Source organism: Tenrec ecaudatus, chromosome 7, assembly GCF_050624435.1.
Source record: "Tenrec ecaudatus isolate mTenEca1 chromosome 7, mTenEca1.hap1, whole genome shotgun sequence".
Taxonomy (NCBI): Eukaryota; Metazoa; Chordata; class Mammalia; order Afrosoricida; family Tenrecidae; genus Tenrec; species Tenrec ecaudatus.
This window is the reverse complement of record NC_134536.1, coordinates 154,287,187-154,306,737: the sequence shown is the minus strand read 5'-3', so window position 1 is coordinate 154,306,737 and position 19,551 is coordinate 154,287,187. Positions and strand designations below refer to the sequence as shown.

Below are 19,551 nucleotides of genomic sequence, written 5' to 3'. Positions count from 1 at the left end.
ATTAGGGCAAAGAATGTACAGATGTGCTTTATACAATTGATGTATGTATATGTATGGATTGTGATAAGAGTTGTATGAGCCCCTAATAAAATGTAAAAAAAGAAAATGATTAGGGCAAAGAATGTACAGATGTGTTTATACAATTGATGTATGTATATGTATGGATTGTGATAAGAGTTGTATGAGCCCCTAATAAAATGGTTTTTTAAAAAAAGATTCAAGGAGATGCTTGGATTATATTTTGCAGTTTCTGGCACCACAAAAACTTAATAAATGAAAGCTATTACTCCTATAGAGTAGTGTTTTGTAGACTACCTCTGCCAGCTAGTGACTTTGAGCAAATCACAAAACAAACTTTATAACCATAAACTAGAGAATCACTAAACTCTTTTCCAGATAAAAATGATAGGCTTAGGGATGAGGTCAGAGAACTATCTTCATCATTGTCATAGATCTTGTTTCTCTGGGGGTATGTGAAGAAGTGAACCTGCATGAGTGAAGAATGCACAAAAAGGCTGATTTGCCAGCTGTCATGGTTTTCTGGGGAATGGTACTATGGACCATTTGAAGGTACTGAGAAATGCAGGGGAAGAATGAGAGGGGAAACGAAGCCTAACTTTCTTCAAGACATCAAAAGGAATACATGGTGAGATTTCTCTGTGAAGAAAGGAGCAAACGGGTTTTTAAACAGGTAAATAGCCTTTAATACTTTAATCACTAACAGCATCATGTGATAGAAAGATACACATGACTCATCCGCCACTTCTATACACTAACTCTGTTTTGTTTTTGTTTTTTAAGGATACTTCCTGGATTACAGGATGTGATTACCTCTTCCAATTGAAGCGAATTGTTGCCACTACCGAAAGGACCATTATTGTCTGGGATCATAAAGCTCAAGGGAACAGTCAGGTACTCTGACAAGAGAAATATTCAAAGAAATGAAATAGTTTCAAAACCCGGTAGGATTTGAGCAATTCACCTTTTCATTTGAACATCACCTTTTCATATATGAAATTAAAAGATTTAATTTAGTAAACCTTAATTTATCTATTAAGTTCAAATCCAACCAAGTTCAGCACTGATATTGTACAAATCTAATTGAAAATGAAGACCTTTTGAATTTAGTGCATGTATTAATTGCTTTCTTTTTGTTATTTTAAGGAAAGGGGCCAATTCTTTCCCCCTTTTATACCCTTCTCTGATTCCAAATAATATGTATCTGAATATGCTCATGTTATCAGGTCCAAAGCCTTCTCTTCAGCCCACTTTAATTTCATCAAAAAAGAATCTTCAAATCAAGTGCTTAATTCTGCTTAAAAGGGGTGGGTATTAGTGTTCATTCCTTTCATGACTTGCATTCCCGAAGGCTTTATTGAAGTCTAAAGCCGTAAACTCTAACGTCTTACATTTTGATTGCAATATTTCTCCCAGCTCTCTTTCACGCTTGCTTTTCAGTTCTATAGGAACTTCTAGTTCCTTGAAGCCCTGTCTTCCAGTCATCACTCCTTACTTTTTCTCTCATACAACATACTTTGTGGAATAGCTCGGATGAGGTTATCTTCAACCCTCATTCTCCGTATTTCCAAACTCTTGTCCTATGTAGAGGCTGTGTTCCTTCTGTTACTCACCGTAGTCGATCAGTGTTAGTGAAACACGCAAAACAACACAGTGTGGCATCAGGTTCCACACACTAATGATCTGTAAACGCCACTGAGTTCTCAGTGCTTTCTGTCAGTCGTTTCTCCTTGTCAGGCTGCTGCTATCTGAGTCCTCTGGAGTATTGCAAATCTTCATTTCTCTTCTCGCCCACCCCCCCCCGCCTCTCTTCTAATGGCTTTGTTTCTATTTTCCTGAGAAAACAGTTCAATACGCTTGCATTCGGTTAAGTTCTAATTCTTCTATATGTAAATTTATGTAGAAATACACTTCTACTGTATCTTTTAAAACATTTTTATTTGCATATAATTCACATATCATACAATTCAATCTTATTTTAAAAAGTTGTACATTCATCACCACAATCAATTTTAGAAAAGTTTCTTCTTTCTTATACTCATTATTATGAGCTCCCAATCTCCCCTGCCATACTATCAAGAGACCATGAATCCAGTTACTTTCTCTATAGATTTACCTATCATGGAATTTATATGCAGAAAAACATACAAAACCCAAACTACAGAAAATTAACAACAGCAAAGTAAAACAGGGAAAAACCTCAATCAAAAAGAAATGAAAAATATTAAAAAGGTGAACAAATTTTAAATAGGTCAAATGGGAGAGAAAATGATAAGGTGTTAAATCCATTCTCCAATGCACTCTGCATAACAGCAAGGCTATTAATATCTCTGGTCAAAAATTAGAGAGAATTTGCCGGAGGCTTAATCCACTGCACATTTAAAAACAAACTGAAACAACTGTAAAATGGGGCCAAAGAGAGATAAAATGATAAGATACTACGTTTTAATCTAACTACATCTGCCATAATCAACTTGACAATGATTTGTGTCTGATAACAAGGTTATTTAATTCTTAGTGGCATGTCCCTGCTTGATGCTCACCCTCATGAACAAATTACTGAGAAGACGTAGGTACTAGAGCCAAGTGTAGAGAAGAAACTGAAGGGTCCCCAGCTATCAAAAAGAATGGTGAGAGAGACCATAGTGGGAGGGTGGGGTGGAAATTGAGAACTGATTACAGGGATCTACATATAACTTCCTCCCTGGGGAATGGACAACAGAAAAGGGGGTGAAGGGAGATGTCGGAGAGGCAAGATATGACAAAATAATAATTTATAAATTACCAAGTGTTCATGAGGGATAGGGGAGTGGGGAGAGAGGAGAAAAAATGAGGACCTGATGTCAGGAGCTTAAGTGGAGAGCAAATGTTTTGAAAATGATGAGGGCAACGAATGTACAAATGTGCTTTAAACAATTGATGTATGTGTGGATTGTGATAAGAGTTGTATGAGCCCTTAATAAAGTGATTAAAATAAAAAAGAATAGCATCTGGGGTCTTAAAGGCTTATCTTAAAACAAGCAACCATCTACCTGAAGCATCAACCGAGTCCACATGGAAGAAGCACACTAGCCCGTGTTATCCAAGGAGTATAAAATATATACCATATATACTTGAATATAAGCCAACCCAAGTATAAGCCGAGGTACCTAATTATTACCTGGGAAACCAGAAAAACTGATTGACTTGAGTATAAGCTTAGGGTGGAAAATGCAGAAGCTATTGGTGAGTTTCAATAATCAAAACAAATGAAAAAGAATTCCTAAAAATTGAGACATCAGTGGGGTAATGTATTTAAATATTTATTTTAAACAAAAAAACATAAATAAATGAACAAGTCATTTAACATTAGTAAACCAGCACAGTAAATCGAAAATAGGTTCAACAAAAACAATAAGGTATCAACAATGATACCTTAAGAGTACTATTCCCTGAGCTCGATCAGCAACCAAGCTAAAATGTAAAGAGTTAAAATCCTTCAAAACTGATTCCTCATCATCATCTGTATCCCAATGCAGAGCTTCAGCTAGTGTGAGGTCATCATAGACGCTGTCCTCACTGAGATCGCCGTCATCACCATCACTGTTGTCATTTTCATACAAAGCGCAGTCTTCACTGCCATCCAAAGCATTACTAATACTACATTTCTGGAAGGCACGTCGCACCATGTCTTCTGGAATGTCTTCCCATGCATCTCGAACTTTGCTATTAACTCTATGTCAGGCTTCATGAGATTTCCTCCTTTTGCTAGTTGGGCTTGACCAGATGACATCCATTCATGCCACTGACCCATGTATAAGCCGAACCCCAGTTTTTCAGCACATTTTTTGTGCTGAATAACTTGGCGTATACACGAGTATATACGGTAGTCCAAATCTGAAGGAGGGAATGTTTTCAGAGTTTAAAAACTATTGAAGCCCAAAATCTATTTGCAGGGTCTTCCCTCCCCCATGGATTAAGCTTCCCGTAAATCCCCTCTGGCTGTAGTTGAGTGGTGTGAATAGCCTGGTTATCTACTATCTTTCTTTCTTCCTTCTTCCTCTCCTTCCTTCCTTCCTCCATTTCTTTCCCTGAAAATGAAATAAATATCCTTCTATGTGTCCCCAACCTTTCCGTCTCCACATGGAACTTGGCTTTCCCTCTCTATTTTTTGGCATTAACCTCTTCCTTAGGCCCTTCCTTCTCAACCTCTTTCCTATCTTACTCACCTAATTCAGAGTCTAAATGAAAGATCACCTCTTCATAGTGGCCTTTTCTGAGTGTAGAATCTAAAACAGCATCGGTGCATGACTCTAGTTATTTTCCCAAGCACATGCCCCATTATTTCATTTTTTTATTTAAATTTGAACTGTAGTGTATTAAACAGTCGGTAAAGAAAATTATTTAGAATGGTAGCAACACAAAGTCCAAAACTGTGTCTTGTTCAACATATCTAAAACTGACTTCTTTTTTAACTTCAATCATTCCCTTCTCCCCAAATGGTTTCTCTTCCACTGTATTAGGTAAATGGATCACAATCTCCTCAGTAGATCAGGAAATGCCAAGAACACAGGTAATACCTTGATTTTGCCTCTTCTCATTACTATATACACTTCTGATTTGTATTCACCAACCTCCTGAGCATGAATTCTGCATATCCCCCAGTGTTCTCTTGCCTTCTAGCAGGATTCTTGGTGTGCAGTGATTATGCATTGGGCTGCGAACCAGTTGGTCATCAATTTCAAACCTACTCGCTGCTCTGTAGGAGAAAGTTGAAGCTATCTACTGCCATAAAGAGTTATAGACTGGAAACCCACAGAGGCAGATGAGCCTGTCTTATATGGTCACTATGAGTTACAATCAACTCGATAGAGTTTGGTTTGTTTTTGCCTTTTTAGCAATCTTCACCACTGCCTTCTTCCAATGCCACAATTCCTGAATTTACTCTAAGGCTGTTTTTGAGGACATCGTTCACAGGGTTACAATTTCTTCTTTATGACGACCTGGTAAATACTTTCTCTTATCTGAGCTACTTTCTTGATTATCCTTAAATACATCTTCTGTGAATCACAGAACTTATGATATATATATATATTTCCCTCTGTCAATAATTCATAAAAAAATAAACACTCGATCAACTTTAATGCACTAAACCCATGGCCTTTATGCATTCTTTATTATGTATGATTTTCCCATTACTTTTCTTTATTTGGATTTTTGGCACTACTAGCTTTTAAATTTTTTATCTTCTTTGATATTACGTGCATACTAAAAACTATATGCCTATTTTGAGTTAGGTTTGGGTTGTTAATTATATTAAGTTGATTTCATCATATGGTAACCCCATGGGTGCAGAGTAGAACTTTACTTCATCAGGGCTTCAAAGGTGTGCCCTTTTGGGATCAGATGTCCAGAGCTATCTCCTGAGAGATTTCTGCTTGAGTTCAAATGAACAACTTTACAGCTAAGATACCGCTGTTTAAATGCTACTGAGATACAGTGTGCTTTTGCTAAGTGACACCAAGTCAGTTCCAATACACAGGGGCCATATGCGTAATAGGACAAAACACTGCCCGGTCATGAACATCCTTCAAATTGTTGTTTGAGTCCATTGTTGCAGCCACCAAGTTAATCCATCCTGTGGAGTGCTTTCCTCTTTTTTGAAAAGTCCTTACTTTATCAAACATAATGCCCATCTTTAGGGAATAGCCTCTCCTGATCCATCCAAAGTACTTGAGGTGCAGTTTCACTTTCCTTACCTTTCTGGAATATTCTGACTCTATTTCTTATAACACAGGAGTTCTTTCTTCTTCTAACAAATGTTTTCAGGTTTGTGGGTTTGTTTGTGTTTTGCCAACAACATTATTCAACTACATCAATTCTTCTCCAATATTCCCTATGATACCATATAATGAAATCGACTTAATACAAATAACAACCAAAACCTATCTCAGAATAGGCATATAGCTTTTAGTATGCAAATAATACAAAAGAAGATAAAAAATTTTAAGTTAGTAGTACTAGAACTTTCCAACTTTCACACACATATAATGTGATTGAAAGACCATGGCCTGGGTCAGGCATACCTTAGTCCTCAAAATGACATCCTTGCTCTTGAGCACTTTAAATCGGTCTTATTCAGCAGATACTAATGCATTATGCTGTTGATTTCTTGCCTACTACTTCCTTGACCCTTGATTCAAGTAAAATGAAGACTTGACAATGTCAATATTTTCTTCACTCACCATGATACTGCCTATTGGTCTATTAGTGAGGATTTGGGTTTACACAGGATTGTGATCCATTCTGTAATCTGAAGTATGACTTTTATCAGCAAGTGCTTCAAGTCCAAGTGCTTGATTTCCAGCAAGCAAGCATACCACAGGTTTTTAATGAGCCTTTCTCTGATCCAGTCTTCCCTGGTCATTGTCCAACCTTCACATGCATGTGAGGCAATTGAAATATGGCTTCGGTGAGGCACACCCTAGTCTTCAAAGTAAGGTCCTTGCTCTTCAACACTTTAAGGAGTTCTTGGGCAGCAAACCTGACCAATTCATTAAGTCACTTGACTTCTTGACTGCTGCCTCCATGAATATTGATTGTGGGCCCAAACAAAATGAAATCTCTGAATGGTTAGATCTTTGTTCTGTTTATCATGCTGTTGTCTGTTGGTTTACTTGTGAGGATTTTTGTTTTCTTTACATTGATTTTGCTATCCATACTGAAGGTTGTAGTGTTTGATAATCATCGACAAGGACTTCTAGTTCTCTTTGCTATCAAAAAACAAAGCTGGGTCATCTGCATATTGTAGGTTGCTAATGTGCCTCTTTCTGATCCTGATGTCTCATTCTTATTCATATAGTACAGCTTCTCAGATAATTTGCTGAGCAAACAGACTAAGCAAGCATGGTGAAAGGATACAATGCTAATGCACACCTACCCTGATTTTTAAACCAAAGGGTATTTCCTTAAACTGTTCAAAGGAGCGCATCTTGTTTCATGGACAGGCTCCACATGAGCACAGTGAACTGCTCTGGAATTCCTATTCTTCTCAATATGATCCATAGTTTCTTATGGTCCACATAATTCAATACCTTTGCCTAGTCAATAAAACACAAGTATATATCATTCTAGCATTCTGCTTTGAGCCAAGCTTCGACTTATATGAGCAATTGTATCCCTTGTTCTACGTCCATTTCTATATCTGACTTGAATTTCTGGAAGCCATCTGTCAATATTCTGCTGTAGTTATTTTTGAATTATTTTCAGCAGAATTTTACTGGAGTGTGATATTAATGATGTTAAACAATTTCCACATTGTGTTGGGTCACTTTCCTTTGGAATGGGCACCAATGTGGATCCCTTCCAGTGCTGACCAGGTAGCATCTTCCAACTTTCTTGCTATAGATGAGTGAATGCTTTTGGTGCTTCATTAGATGGTTGGCATTTTTCAATTGGTATTTTGAAAATTCCTGCAACCTTGTTTTTTGCTACTACCTTCAATGCAAGCTGGACTTCAAATAACAGGGACAATATTTACTAAACAAAGCACAGTAACAACTCAATGAAAATAAAGCACAGTAACAACTCAATGAAAATAAAGCAAAGTAACAACTCAATGAAAATAAAGCAAAGTAACAACTCAATGAAAATAAAGCACAGTAACAACTCAATGAAAATAAAGCACAGTAACAACTCAATGAAAATAAAGCACAGTAACAACTCAATGAAAATAAAGCACAGTAACAACTCAATGAAAATAAAGCAAAGTAACAACTCAGTGAAAATAAAGCACAGTAACAACTCAATGAAAATAAAGCAAAGTAACAACTCAATGAAAATAAAGCAAAGTAACAACTCAATGAAAATAAAGCAAAGTAACAACTCAATGAAAATAAAGCACAGTAACAACTCAATGAAAATAAAGCAAAGTAACAACTCAATGAAAATAAAGCACAGTAACAACTCAATGTAAATATTCTTCTCTTTCCAGGAAAACTATTTTGTTATAAAGCCCATGGATCACTGCCTGCTCTGTGTTTGTGTTGTGCCGCTGCCAGACCAGGTCTGCCGAGATGACATCCTCTTGGGAGATGATGGTGGCTTCGTCAATAGATTCACAGTAAATAGTGATGACTTCGGACTAAAGCAGGCAAAAACCAAAAAAAAGTTTCAAAATCAGGTCTTAGATTCAAAGAATTTCAAAAGGTAAGAATATTGTATATGTCCTTCAGCTATTTTAGTAGTATGGGGTATGTGACTATTTACTAGAATGAAAATATTTTAAAATAATCCCAGTGCAAAAGGAGTGTATGCAGAATGCAAAGAAAATTTATATATATATATATATATATATATATATATATATATATATATATATAATATGTTTGGACATCAAACCAAGACACTGCTATTGTTGTTGACTGCAACTCATAATGACCCCATAGGACATAGTAGAAGAGCTATATAGGACATAGGGTTTCTGAGAGCAAATGAAATTATAATATTTGTAAAGTAACAAATTAGGATAAAATTTTATAACAAATATAACAGGCAATGGGTTAATATACTTCAACAGGTCTTATAGTCCAAATAACAATGCATCTAGAGAACAAAAGGCAAAGGCCATACATTCCACGTGATGTGATGTAACACAATGTAATCACTTCCGTATGAACCATCAGTTGTAAGAAGATTATTATAGTATACTGCACCCTTATTCAGATCACAGCCCTGATCATTCAAGTGAAATACAATTTTATCAGGGTAGGAGCCTGATTCCAAAATAAAGGAATGCTGTGGAAAGGCTTGCTTGAGTTTTCTGAATTGTTTCTCAAGGATGATTAGTTGTGTGGCCACTGATCACTCTGCCTCCATATGCTCTTCCTTGACTAGTAAATAGAGTGTTGTTAATCCACGGGGTAAACTGGCAATGATAATGCGCAAAACATCACCACCAACCTAGGATGTATTTCTGAGAAGCAAGGCTCTGGATGATCATGTGTTTGATTTTTCCCTGCAGTTTTGTCGGGATAAGTATAGGGAAGCTGGTTGGGTGGTACTAGTTGCAGTAGACAGAGTGGTAAAGGGGAAAAGATGAGCTCAGGTGTTTGGGTTGACAGCACAAGCACTGTATTAAAAAAAACAAACAAAAAGTTTCTGCTTGTGTCTTGGGAGAAAGTTTTATTTCTTTGAGGAACAGAACTGATGTGACCGAAAATGAAAACCCAGGGTCTAATTGTCAGAGTGAATGACTTACAATGTCAGCTGCATGCCGAAAATCAAATGATGTCTCATGTGAAAGTTTGGGCACTGACTGGGAAGAAATGGAGTCCTAAAACTTTGGGTGGGGACATATGAACAGACAGTAAGTAATATGGGGACCTTGGGTCACTAAACTCTATCTAATCCCTTCAACGAACACCACCACTTCCACCTGAAGAGATTACACCCCCCTTGCCTGCAAATCTATCATCGGTAAAACAATTGTCTCATTCATCCACATTTAAGGAGATTAACCCAACTGTGCATGTTGACATGACACCTGGAACATTGTCTGGAGCACCAATTAAGGCAAATGCCTTAGAAGAAATTCCGTTTATCCTAGGAAACTCCCTCACCACCCATTATTGTTTTTAGAACAAATGGTGACCTAGGAAAAGGAACACTGGACTCCTAAAGAACTGCTGGAAAGAAACCTGGAGAATATGTGTGGGAATAGTCCCTGAGGCTGTGGAACCATGATGCAAGGAAGCTGAGGTTGGATCAGTTGGATTTTGTTGACATGGGCCCAACAAGCACAGTTTCTCCATGAAATATTTTAGCTCAAGAGGTTTAGAAATGATCAATAATTTTTATTTGCTTGGTTTTATTGAAGCATAGATAGTCTACAATTTGTCATGTTGAAGTACCGGACCTTGGTATACTGGAAAATAAGGTTTCTACAGGCTTAGGAAAATTGTCATGTTAGAGTGGGTTTATCAGAATAGGCTGAAAGACCCATATATTGAACACCCACAACTTTTACCACAACAACAAGGAACAAATTTGTGAAGGGAATCCCAGCATCTATGAAGACAGTTATGATTTTTATTTTATGTAAATCAGAATTGGCAGTGGGACCTGCCCTAATTGAATTAAAACACTTAACTACAATGGGGCTGATGGGGCCTTTGATGGCAGGGGCCAAGTGGCTGCTCTCAATTGTTGGGACATGGTAGGTATGGTTGTCATACCTCTGTAAAGTCAGAGTAGTAATCACAATAGTCTGACATCTATGGACGCATGGTGCTATGGACTTCAGCGCTCCCTAGGAGTTAAATAGATAGGAAATCTACTACATAGTTACATGATCTGTTCAAGTGGAAGAATTCTAGGTCACGTCAGAGGAACAGCAATCTAATTTACATCGTCAGAATAGAGAGTCATAGTCTCTCAGTTTCCAGACCTGAATGGATTAACAAACCTAAAACCATTTGAGGAAGGACGTAATCACAGCACCAAGAGTTTATACTATTAGTCTCTCCCGCCCTTCCTTAAAGGGGATCTAAGTTCTTTTAGATCACCCCAAAGAGTCATCATTGGGGAAATAGAAATCATCAGATGTTTCATGGATCCCTAGACACTAATCTCAGGAGCTCAGAAATTATTCGAAGGCCCATCAGTCAGAGTAAAGTCAAAATATTCATGGTGTCTTGACTCAGCTTCAACTCACAATGGGTCCACCAATGAATCCCATAGTTATTTTCACAGTTTTAGGATTCATCATTGGAATAAACATACTCAGCAAATGTAGAACCTCCAAATTGGGTCCCTGACATGTGAAATAAGGCCTTTTATGGTAGGAAAAGTCAAGTGAATGTTGTTAGAACTACCTCCACCTAGGAAACCAAAAGCAATGCCGCATTCCCGCAATTGCAGAGATTAGTGCCACCATCTAGTCTTGAAGGATGTAGGAGTTGTGTTCCCACACATTGTTGTTGTTAGATGCCGTTGAATCTGTTCTAACAGCAGCCATGCGTACAACAAAAATAAACAGTTCTCCATCCTGCACCATCATTATGGTTGTTGCTATGTTTCAGTCCATTGTCGTGGCCCCCATGTCAATTCCTCTTTTTCACTGACCCTCTGGTTTCTCCCGATAACATGTCCAAACTATGTAAGGCAAAATATTCCCACTTTTCCTTCTAATGAGCGTTCTGGCTGTGCTTCTTCCAAGATCGATTTATTTATTCTTCTGGCAGTCCATGGCACATTCAATATTTTGGCCAACACTACAGTTCGCATGTATTCATTCTTTTTCAGTTTTCATTATGCATGGTCAACTTTCAGATGCGTAGGAGGCAACTGAAACTACCATGACTTGGATCAAGTGCACCTTCGTCCTAAAAGTGATACCTTTACTCTTCAACTTGGTAAAGAGATCCTGCGCAGCAGATTTCTCTGATGCGATCCATCTTTTGATTTCCTGACTTGCTGCTTCATGAGAATACTAATTGTAGATGCAATCAAAATATCATTTTCTGACAATGTCAATCCTTTCTTCATGCACCACAATGTTACCTATTGTCCATACTGAATGCTACAGATCTTGATTTTCATCAGCAAGTGCTTCAATTTCTCTTCACTGACAGCAAGCAAGGTTGTATCATCTGCATATCTCGGGTTATTAATAAGCTTCCTTTCAACCCTGATGCACACTCTTCCTGATTTTAAGCTTTTGCTTTGTTTGAAAGACTGCTTCTTGGTCCAAGTTCAGTTTCCACATGAGCACAGTGAAGTGTTCTGGAGTTTCTATTCTTTCCAACATTTTTTATGATGCACAAAATTGAATACCTTTTCATAGTTAATAAAACACAAGTATAAACATTTTTCTAGTATTCTCTGCTTTCATCAAAGATTCATTGGATATTAACGATATCTCCCATGTTATGCCCTCTTCTAAATCTAGTTGTTGCTGTTACTGTTGTTTAATGATCATCAAAAAATTTCTCTTACATGTGACATTAATGATATTGTTCAATTATTTCTGCATTCCTGTGGGCCACCTTTCTCTGGGTGGGCACAAATGTGGAGCTCTTCTATGGGGCTGACTTTGCAATATCTTCTTAACACCAGTATATCTTCATTTTATTTTCCCATTTGGCATGTATCAAATAGCCGAGTTTAATGAGAATCTTGGACAATTACAATGTATTGTCATAAATTAAACCGGCTGTGCTTCCAACTGCAGCTGCTATTGTGGTTGTGGTTTCATTGCTTGAGGAAATGAATACTTCTCCTGGTACTTAGTGTGCAACGATTTATCTGGCCAATGTCGTTGCTTCTATACCACTTTCAAAGGGTCATTAAATGGGCAAGTACAACAATACACTTTCTCCCTCCTACCTCAGAGTTATATCAGATCTATTAATACTGTGTCATAATTCAGTTGACAGGGACCTTGGTCTCCTTTCCTTTCCACACTGGTCCATTACCTTAATGACAGTATGTTGATTGGATCTAGTAAGAAGGGAGTATCCTGTTTCCCCCCAAATAAGACAGTATCTTATATTAATTTTTGCTCCCAAAGATTTGCTAGGTCTTATTTTCAGGGGATGTCTTATTTTTCCACGAAGAAGAATATGGTACACATTTATTGTTTATTGTTTTATTTTAAAAGACCTCGCACTTCCTGTCTGCTCTGGTTGTGCTGCGGCCAACAGTGAGCTGCGCAGCGGCACCCGCCGCTACCCAGAGTCCAGAGTTACAGTAGCTTGGGGGGCCTTATGGAGTTCCTTATGGTCAGGTGACTGGCAAAGGAGAAAACTCATACTTACTTTACAGATGATTCTCTATGACATGTCCACTCAAAAGTGGAAAGCAGCAACAGTCCCTTTCTCGGACCTCTCTGGATGGCAGTGGTGAAGGAAAATCCTCTCGATGGACAGGACTTTAAGCAATACACTTGGACATCAATTTGGAAGTACCTGGTGAGGCAGGCTGTGGCCAATGGTTTGCCTGGATGATTGGAAAATTGCTGAGAAGGAGGTGTGGGGAAGAGGTACATGTAGAGACCTTTCTGAATGAGGCAAAATAGTGAAGATAATTATGTGCCACGTGAATGCTCACCAAAGGGTTAATTGTGCAGAGGAAAATTTTAACAATCAAGTGGATAGGATGACATGTTCAATAGAAGCTAGTCATCTGCTTTTGCCAGCCACTTATGCCATTGTACAATGGACCCATGAGTATGGTGGCAGTGATCGAGGCTATGCGTGGGTTCAGCGAAATGGATTTCCACTCACCGAAGCAGACTTAGATACTGACAGCACTGTGTGTCCACCCATCTATCAACAACAGAGATCAACACTGGGTTCTCTATTTGGGATCATTTCTCAGGGAGATTAACCAGCAAATTGGTGTTAGGTTGATTACATCAGACCACTTCTATAATGGAAAGGGCAGTGCTTGGAACTTAATGGAATAGACATTTACTCTAGATACAGACTTACCTTTCATTCATACAGAGCTTCTCCCTCAAACTATTATCTGTGGACTTGCAGGATGACTGCAAATGTTTCACCTAGCACTGCCTTGCAACAAATGTGGTGGGGGAATGGACCCATCGTCATGGAATTCATGGGTCTTACCATGTTCCCTATCTCCAGAAGCAGTTGGCTTGATGGTTCAATGGAATGGTCTTCTAAAGACAGTCAGAACCTCCCTCACCTCCCATCGCCCACCCCGCCAGGTGGCAACACCTTGCAGAATTGGGACAATGTTCTCCAGGAAGCTGTATATACTTTACACCAGCGTCCAGTCTACGGTGCTGTTTCTGCATTGGCCCCAAACTGGGTGTTCACAATTGGAACTCTGATTTCATTTTTTTTCTCTTTACACAGCAGATATTCTTTAATCTCGCTAAAGTATTGGACTTGCCTAATATTGATATGTTGCTCTGTATAACATCAAGAATTTATAATATACTCTCAAATGTTCTAAGGACAAATACTGAGGTCTTAATCACCTTACTGAGATGTGTACCACTAGGTAGAAAATGTCAAAAGCTCTGTTTTATTTCATTTCCATTTTGTGTATGTGTGTGTGTGTGTGTGAGAGAGAGAGAGAGAAACGATTTGAGGTGTTTGAGCAATCTGGTAGTAAAGTCTGTGTTAATTCATATTGGTTCTTATGGATGATTATTTAAAATTATTTAAATTATTTGAGGTTAAGATGTACACTCTTACACCAATTTTCTGGCCCGGGAATGACCAGACGGCACTCTCGGTGTGGTTGAAAGAGGATTTTAGCAGCAACCCAGCCAAACTCACGTTCTAAAGATCTGGATCCTGAGTAAGGAGTGAGAACAGATTATAAAGGTCTCGGACCAGGAGCCCCGAAGTGGTTACGGAAGCAGAAGGCGGGGTTATCTGTGTACAGACATGGCGGTTCCTTTGCTGCCGGCGGGAACTTGGCACTGGCAGGAATATTAAACAGAGGAGGTACTCTATGCAAGAGCAGCTAGACCAAGAATTTATACTTTTCCTTCACCGATAACCCTAGGTTTTCAAAGATTTCCTAGGAAAATAGATTTAAAGCTTTTTTTTATATTTGGCAGAATGTCATGTATCAAGGCGAAAGGGAAGCCATTACGAAAGTTATCCAGAGGTTGACACCAAACAGGTGTTGAATGGGCAGGGCAATAAGGAAAATATTATACAGATTAAAGAAAGACATGGCCAGATTCCAGAGCCCCAGAGTAAGCACAACACAATCTTGCACAGGAAAAAGCAACCCCCACAAATCCTTTTCACTCCATTAGTTACATATTGTAGAATTTCTCTGCAGTGACTTATACGCATGTCTGTTTCTCATCTGGGACCTAAGCTCCTTAGGTATTGGGATTTTTAACTTCATCTTTTTTAACCATCTTCTTAACCAATAAATCTTGGTTAAGAAGAGTACAATTGTACCATTACACACAAGTAAAAATAAAATCGTGAAAAGGGATACTTAAGATTCAGAAATGAACTTAGAAACAGAAGGGGTGCCTTCTAAACCAACCCTCTGATTCAAATGTCTTGTGACTGAATGGGCAGTTCCCTGGCAAATAATCGAAGGCTTCTTTAGCCTCACCACCAATAATCTGAAATTATAAATTTTCCAGTTCGCCATTTAAAAATATTTTAATAAATTGACTCATAATAAATTGAATAAACCAGAAAGAAGTAGAACCACCCATTTGAGTAATTCAGAAATTTTTAATGAAAGTAAGGCTAATTGGGCATGGATGGTCTGAATGATTTGGTTTCAACTTGGCTGCTAAGTGATACCTTACTGATTCGAACCATTTAGTGGTGCTGCAGAAGGAGGGTGTAGAACCCTACTAAATCTACTTCTGAAAGATCACAGCTAGTGAAAACAATATTAACATACACGCGGACACCATGAGTTGAAATTGACTCAATGGTAATGGGTTAAAAAAAGGTTAATATTGGAATGGGATCTTGATAGATTATTCCTTTAATTCTGCATCTGTAGTGGAAATTTTTACCATTTTACATTGTTTTTCCATTTAAATAGCCGCCATTTTATGAAAAATTTTGCAAAACAGCTAAAATGTGATATGTGAGATGTATACATGCAGGCTTTACTACAGTTCAGAATTATTTTAAATTAAAAGTCAAAATGAAGCATCAGCTATAAATTCAGCATGCTGTTTCAGTGTAACTAACAAAACCTTTTTCTTTGTTTTTAATTCTCAGTATTAAAAGAAAGCTACATAATGACTGGGTTATGAAAATTAGGTATATCCCAGCTCTAAATTGCTTTGGATCCTGCTCCTTAGATAGTGTTCATTCATTGGTTTTGGATTCCTTGAAGAGACTTGAGGACAATTTGTAAGTACAAAAGTTTACTTATGTACTTATGTACTGTGTACTTATGTTTACTTATATACTTATGGACTGGGTTAGTCTGGGTTAACTAGAGAAACAAATCCAGACACTTATATATGTGTAAGTGAGAGTTTTTCAAAGAGTAATTGTATATCCAGATCACGTGTGTAAGTCCAATATTAGCCCATATGTCTGATACCAGTTTACAAGTTCTGCAGACTCATGCAACACATGTAATGATGCTGAATGCAAGAAGATCACAGGCCTGTGGGTGGAAAATCTTGTGGATCCCGTGGCAGTGGAAGCATCTAAGTGCTGGCATGGGTTTGCACGTGACTCCTCCAGCTCCAGGGCTCTGGCTGGGATCAAAGTGGCCCCATGTGTCTTGTCAGCAGGAAGATGAAACAGAGAGATTGTGTGTCTCGCCTCTAGAGAGGAAGACAGGAGTTCCCAGAATCCTCAGGAGAAAGCCATGCCCACACAGAGGCCTCATTGCAATGACCTGAGTGACAGGCTGGACTCCACCCCTTCACAAGTTGACAGGAGATTGTGGAACTGCCACATATACATCATGAACACTCTGTGACTTTGAGATGTTTCAGCCCATGGCAGCCTTAGAGTGTTTTTCCAAACTAGGTGTTAGGGAAATCAGGTGTTAACTATTCCATTTATTGTTGTTGTAGGTGCAGTCGAGTTGATTCCAACTCATAGTGACCCTATGCACAAAAGAAAAAACACTGCCCAGTCTGTGCCATCCTCACCAATGCCCCTACGCTTGTGCCCATTGTTCAGCCACTGTCAACCCATCTTGAGGAACTTCTTTTTTTTCACCATGCCTCTACTTTACCACGCATGATAGCCTTCTTCAAGGTCTAGTCTTTCTTGATAACATGTAAATGTAAAATGAAATCTCAGAGCACTCTGGCCATACTTCTACCAACAGAGATACATTTGTCCTTCGACAGCCCATGGTATTTTATTTTCTTTTCTTTCAATATTCTTCTCCAGGCCACAATTCAAATGCACCTATTTTTCTTGGGTCTTCTTATTTAATGCCCAACTTTCACATGCATGCGAGACTATTGAAAATACTGTGGCTTGAGTCAGGTGCACCTTAACCTTCAAGGTAACCTTGCTTTACAACACTCTGCAGGGAACTTGTACAGCAGATTTGCCTAATACTGTGGAGCTTTTGACTGTTGCTTCCAGGAGCAATGATTGGGGCTCCAAACAAAACAAAATTCGTGAGAATTTTAATCGTTTCTGCATTTATCATGATGTTACCTATTAATCTAGGTGGTGAGGATTTGGGTCTTCTTTACATTGAGTTTCAATCCATACGGAAGGTCCTTGATCTTCATCAGCAAGTACCTTGTGTCCTCTTCACTTTCATCAAGAAAGTTGTGACATCTGCATATTACAGGTTGTTAGTAAGCCTTGCAGCCCTTCTGATGCATATAATCCAGTTTTTCTGATCATTTGTTCAGCATGCAGGTTGAATAAAATATGGTGAAAGGATACAACCCCAAATAAAATCCTTCTAGATTTTAAGCCACTCATTATTCTCTTGTTCAAGTTCTACATAAGCACAATGAGTTATTCTGGAATACCCATTCTACTCACGGTTACCCATGGTTTATTATGATCCACACAGTTACTGCCTGGGGTAGTCAATAAAATACAAGTAAATATATTTCTGGTACCCTCTGCTTTCTATCAAGATCCAACTGACATCAGCAATGATATCCCTTGTTCCACTTCCTCTTCTGTATCCAGACTGAAGCTCTGGCCGCTCCCTGTCAATATACTTTTGTGACATGTGTTAGATGATCTTCAGCAGCAAGATTTCACTTGCAATATGAATGATAATGTTCTGAGCATTCTGAGCGTGATATTTTAATTTGAGCATTCCGTTAGCTCACCTTTCTTTGGAATGAGTACAAGTATTCCATTTGTTGCACAAGATTAATTAGATTTTCAGGAGAAAATGAATGACAATCAAAGTGTGAATATGATGTTACCTGCTAACATTAATTTTGCTTCTTTGTTGTTTATTGATGTAATTTAATGCAATAAATCAAAGTAGACTTATTTATATCTATATTTTCCAAATAGAGTGCTGATGGAAAAATGTTAAATCACTCGTAGAGGCCAACTTGCTAATAACCTATAACTATGTTCTGTTTCACAATTGCTATGTTGCTTGTATAATGGATGAGAAGACTTTATCTTAGAAAGGTGAATTTGAATTTCATGCAGTCTTATTTTCTATTTGATTAAATATTTATATATAACTAGAAAACTGCTATTATATTATAACTTTCAATTTTTAAAATGATGTGTGATACATTTTACAATATGAGTAAATCTCACAGACATATTGTTAAATAACAAAAGCACACACTAAACACTGCATTTTGCATGGTTGCATTTATAGGAAACTTCCAGAGGACAAAACTTATTATAAAGTAGATTATATGTAAGTTATGTCCTTTTCAAAGGCTCTCCCACAAATAAGGATTAATTTGTTGCAATAACAGGTAACAATAATCATATTATTCAAACTTTGTTGTAAAATGAGCATAATTTTATCTAAAGTACTAGAGTTTAAAATAAAACTGTAAAATCTTTCTCTACTCTCTTCATTCCATCTAAAATTATTTTTCTTAATCTTTATCACATTTTTCCTGAATCTTAGCTTTCCTCTATAAAGAATGAATGAGTTGGAATAAAATTGAATCCTAGCCAGAGGATTTGGTTGTTTTCCTGTTACAGTTAGGGAATAGTTCAAGCAAGGATCCTCAAATGTTTTAGACAGGGGGCCAGTTCACTGTCCCTCAGACCCGTTGGAGGGCCGGACTATGGTTTTTAAAAATGAACAAATTCCTATGCACACTACACATATCTTATTTTGGAGTAAAAAAAACAAACGGGACAAAAACACCCAGCGGGCTGGAAAAATATCCTCGGTGGGCCACATGTGACCCGTGGGCCATAGTTTGAGGATCCCTAACTGTCAGAGACTGCTAAGGAGTCCTGCTGCTATGGCTTTAGTGTTGGGTTGCAAACCACAAGGTCAATACTGCCCTCTAGGAAAGATGAGATTGTCTGTTCACATAAAGATTTAAAGTCTTGGAAACCCAATAAAGGTTCACTATGAATTCAAAATAGTGGATTTGATTTTTGATTTCAGTTTCTAGACATTGTAGAAAAAATAGGGAATGATTTGTTGGATAAAAGTCAGGAAACAACAGGCAATCTCTATGCATAAAGAGCTAGCATTTCTTTAAATTCAAAAGTTTTTATTTTAATCAATGAAAAAATGAAAGCTTAATAGAATAATTGAATACCACATCTCTATGATGACTACCTTATATTTCTTTAAAATATCAGCTTTAATGAAAAATTTATTTTCCCCACATTTACAAAGCAATGAATTTAAAAACTCATCAAATTCTTCACAGCTTATTAAAAGTAATTTTATTTATTGTTACTAAATCCTATGATTCCACAAATAGCATGTGTGGGGCATAATTCATTGAAAAGTTTCATTTACTTTTTGTAAAACTTAGTTACTAATGATCACATCCCTGCCATATTAGATGAGTGCATTTATGACATTTAATTGAGAAATAGATGGAAACTTTATCTCCAAGTTGATTTTATACTGACACTA

At 37.7% G+C, this 19,551-nt stretch overlaps 1 protein-coding gene across 1 annotated transcript in view; it reads left to right on the top strand.

Annotated features, from left to right (window-relative positions):
* The window catches only part of WDR64 (WD repeat domain 64), a 275,642-nt gene that overhangs the window by 51,918 nt on the left and 204,173 nt on the right, over positions 1-19,551 (top strand). The window contains exons 6-8 of the mRNA XM_075554137.1: positions 802-912; positions 7,991-8,205; positions 15,744-15,878. Coding sequence (XP_075410252.1) covers positions 802-912; positions 7,991-8,205; positions 15,744-15,878 — 461 coding nt within the window. The remainder of the gene's footprint in view (positions 1-801; positions 913-7,990; positions 8,206-15,743; positions 15,879-19,551) is intronic.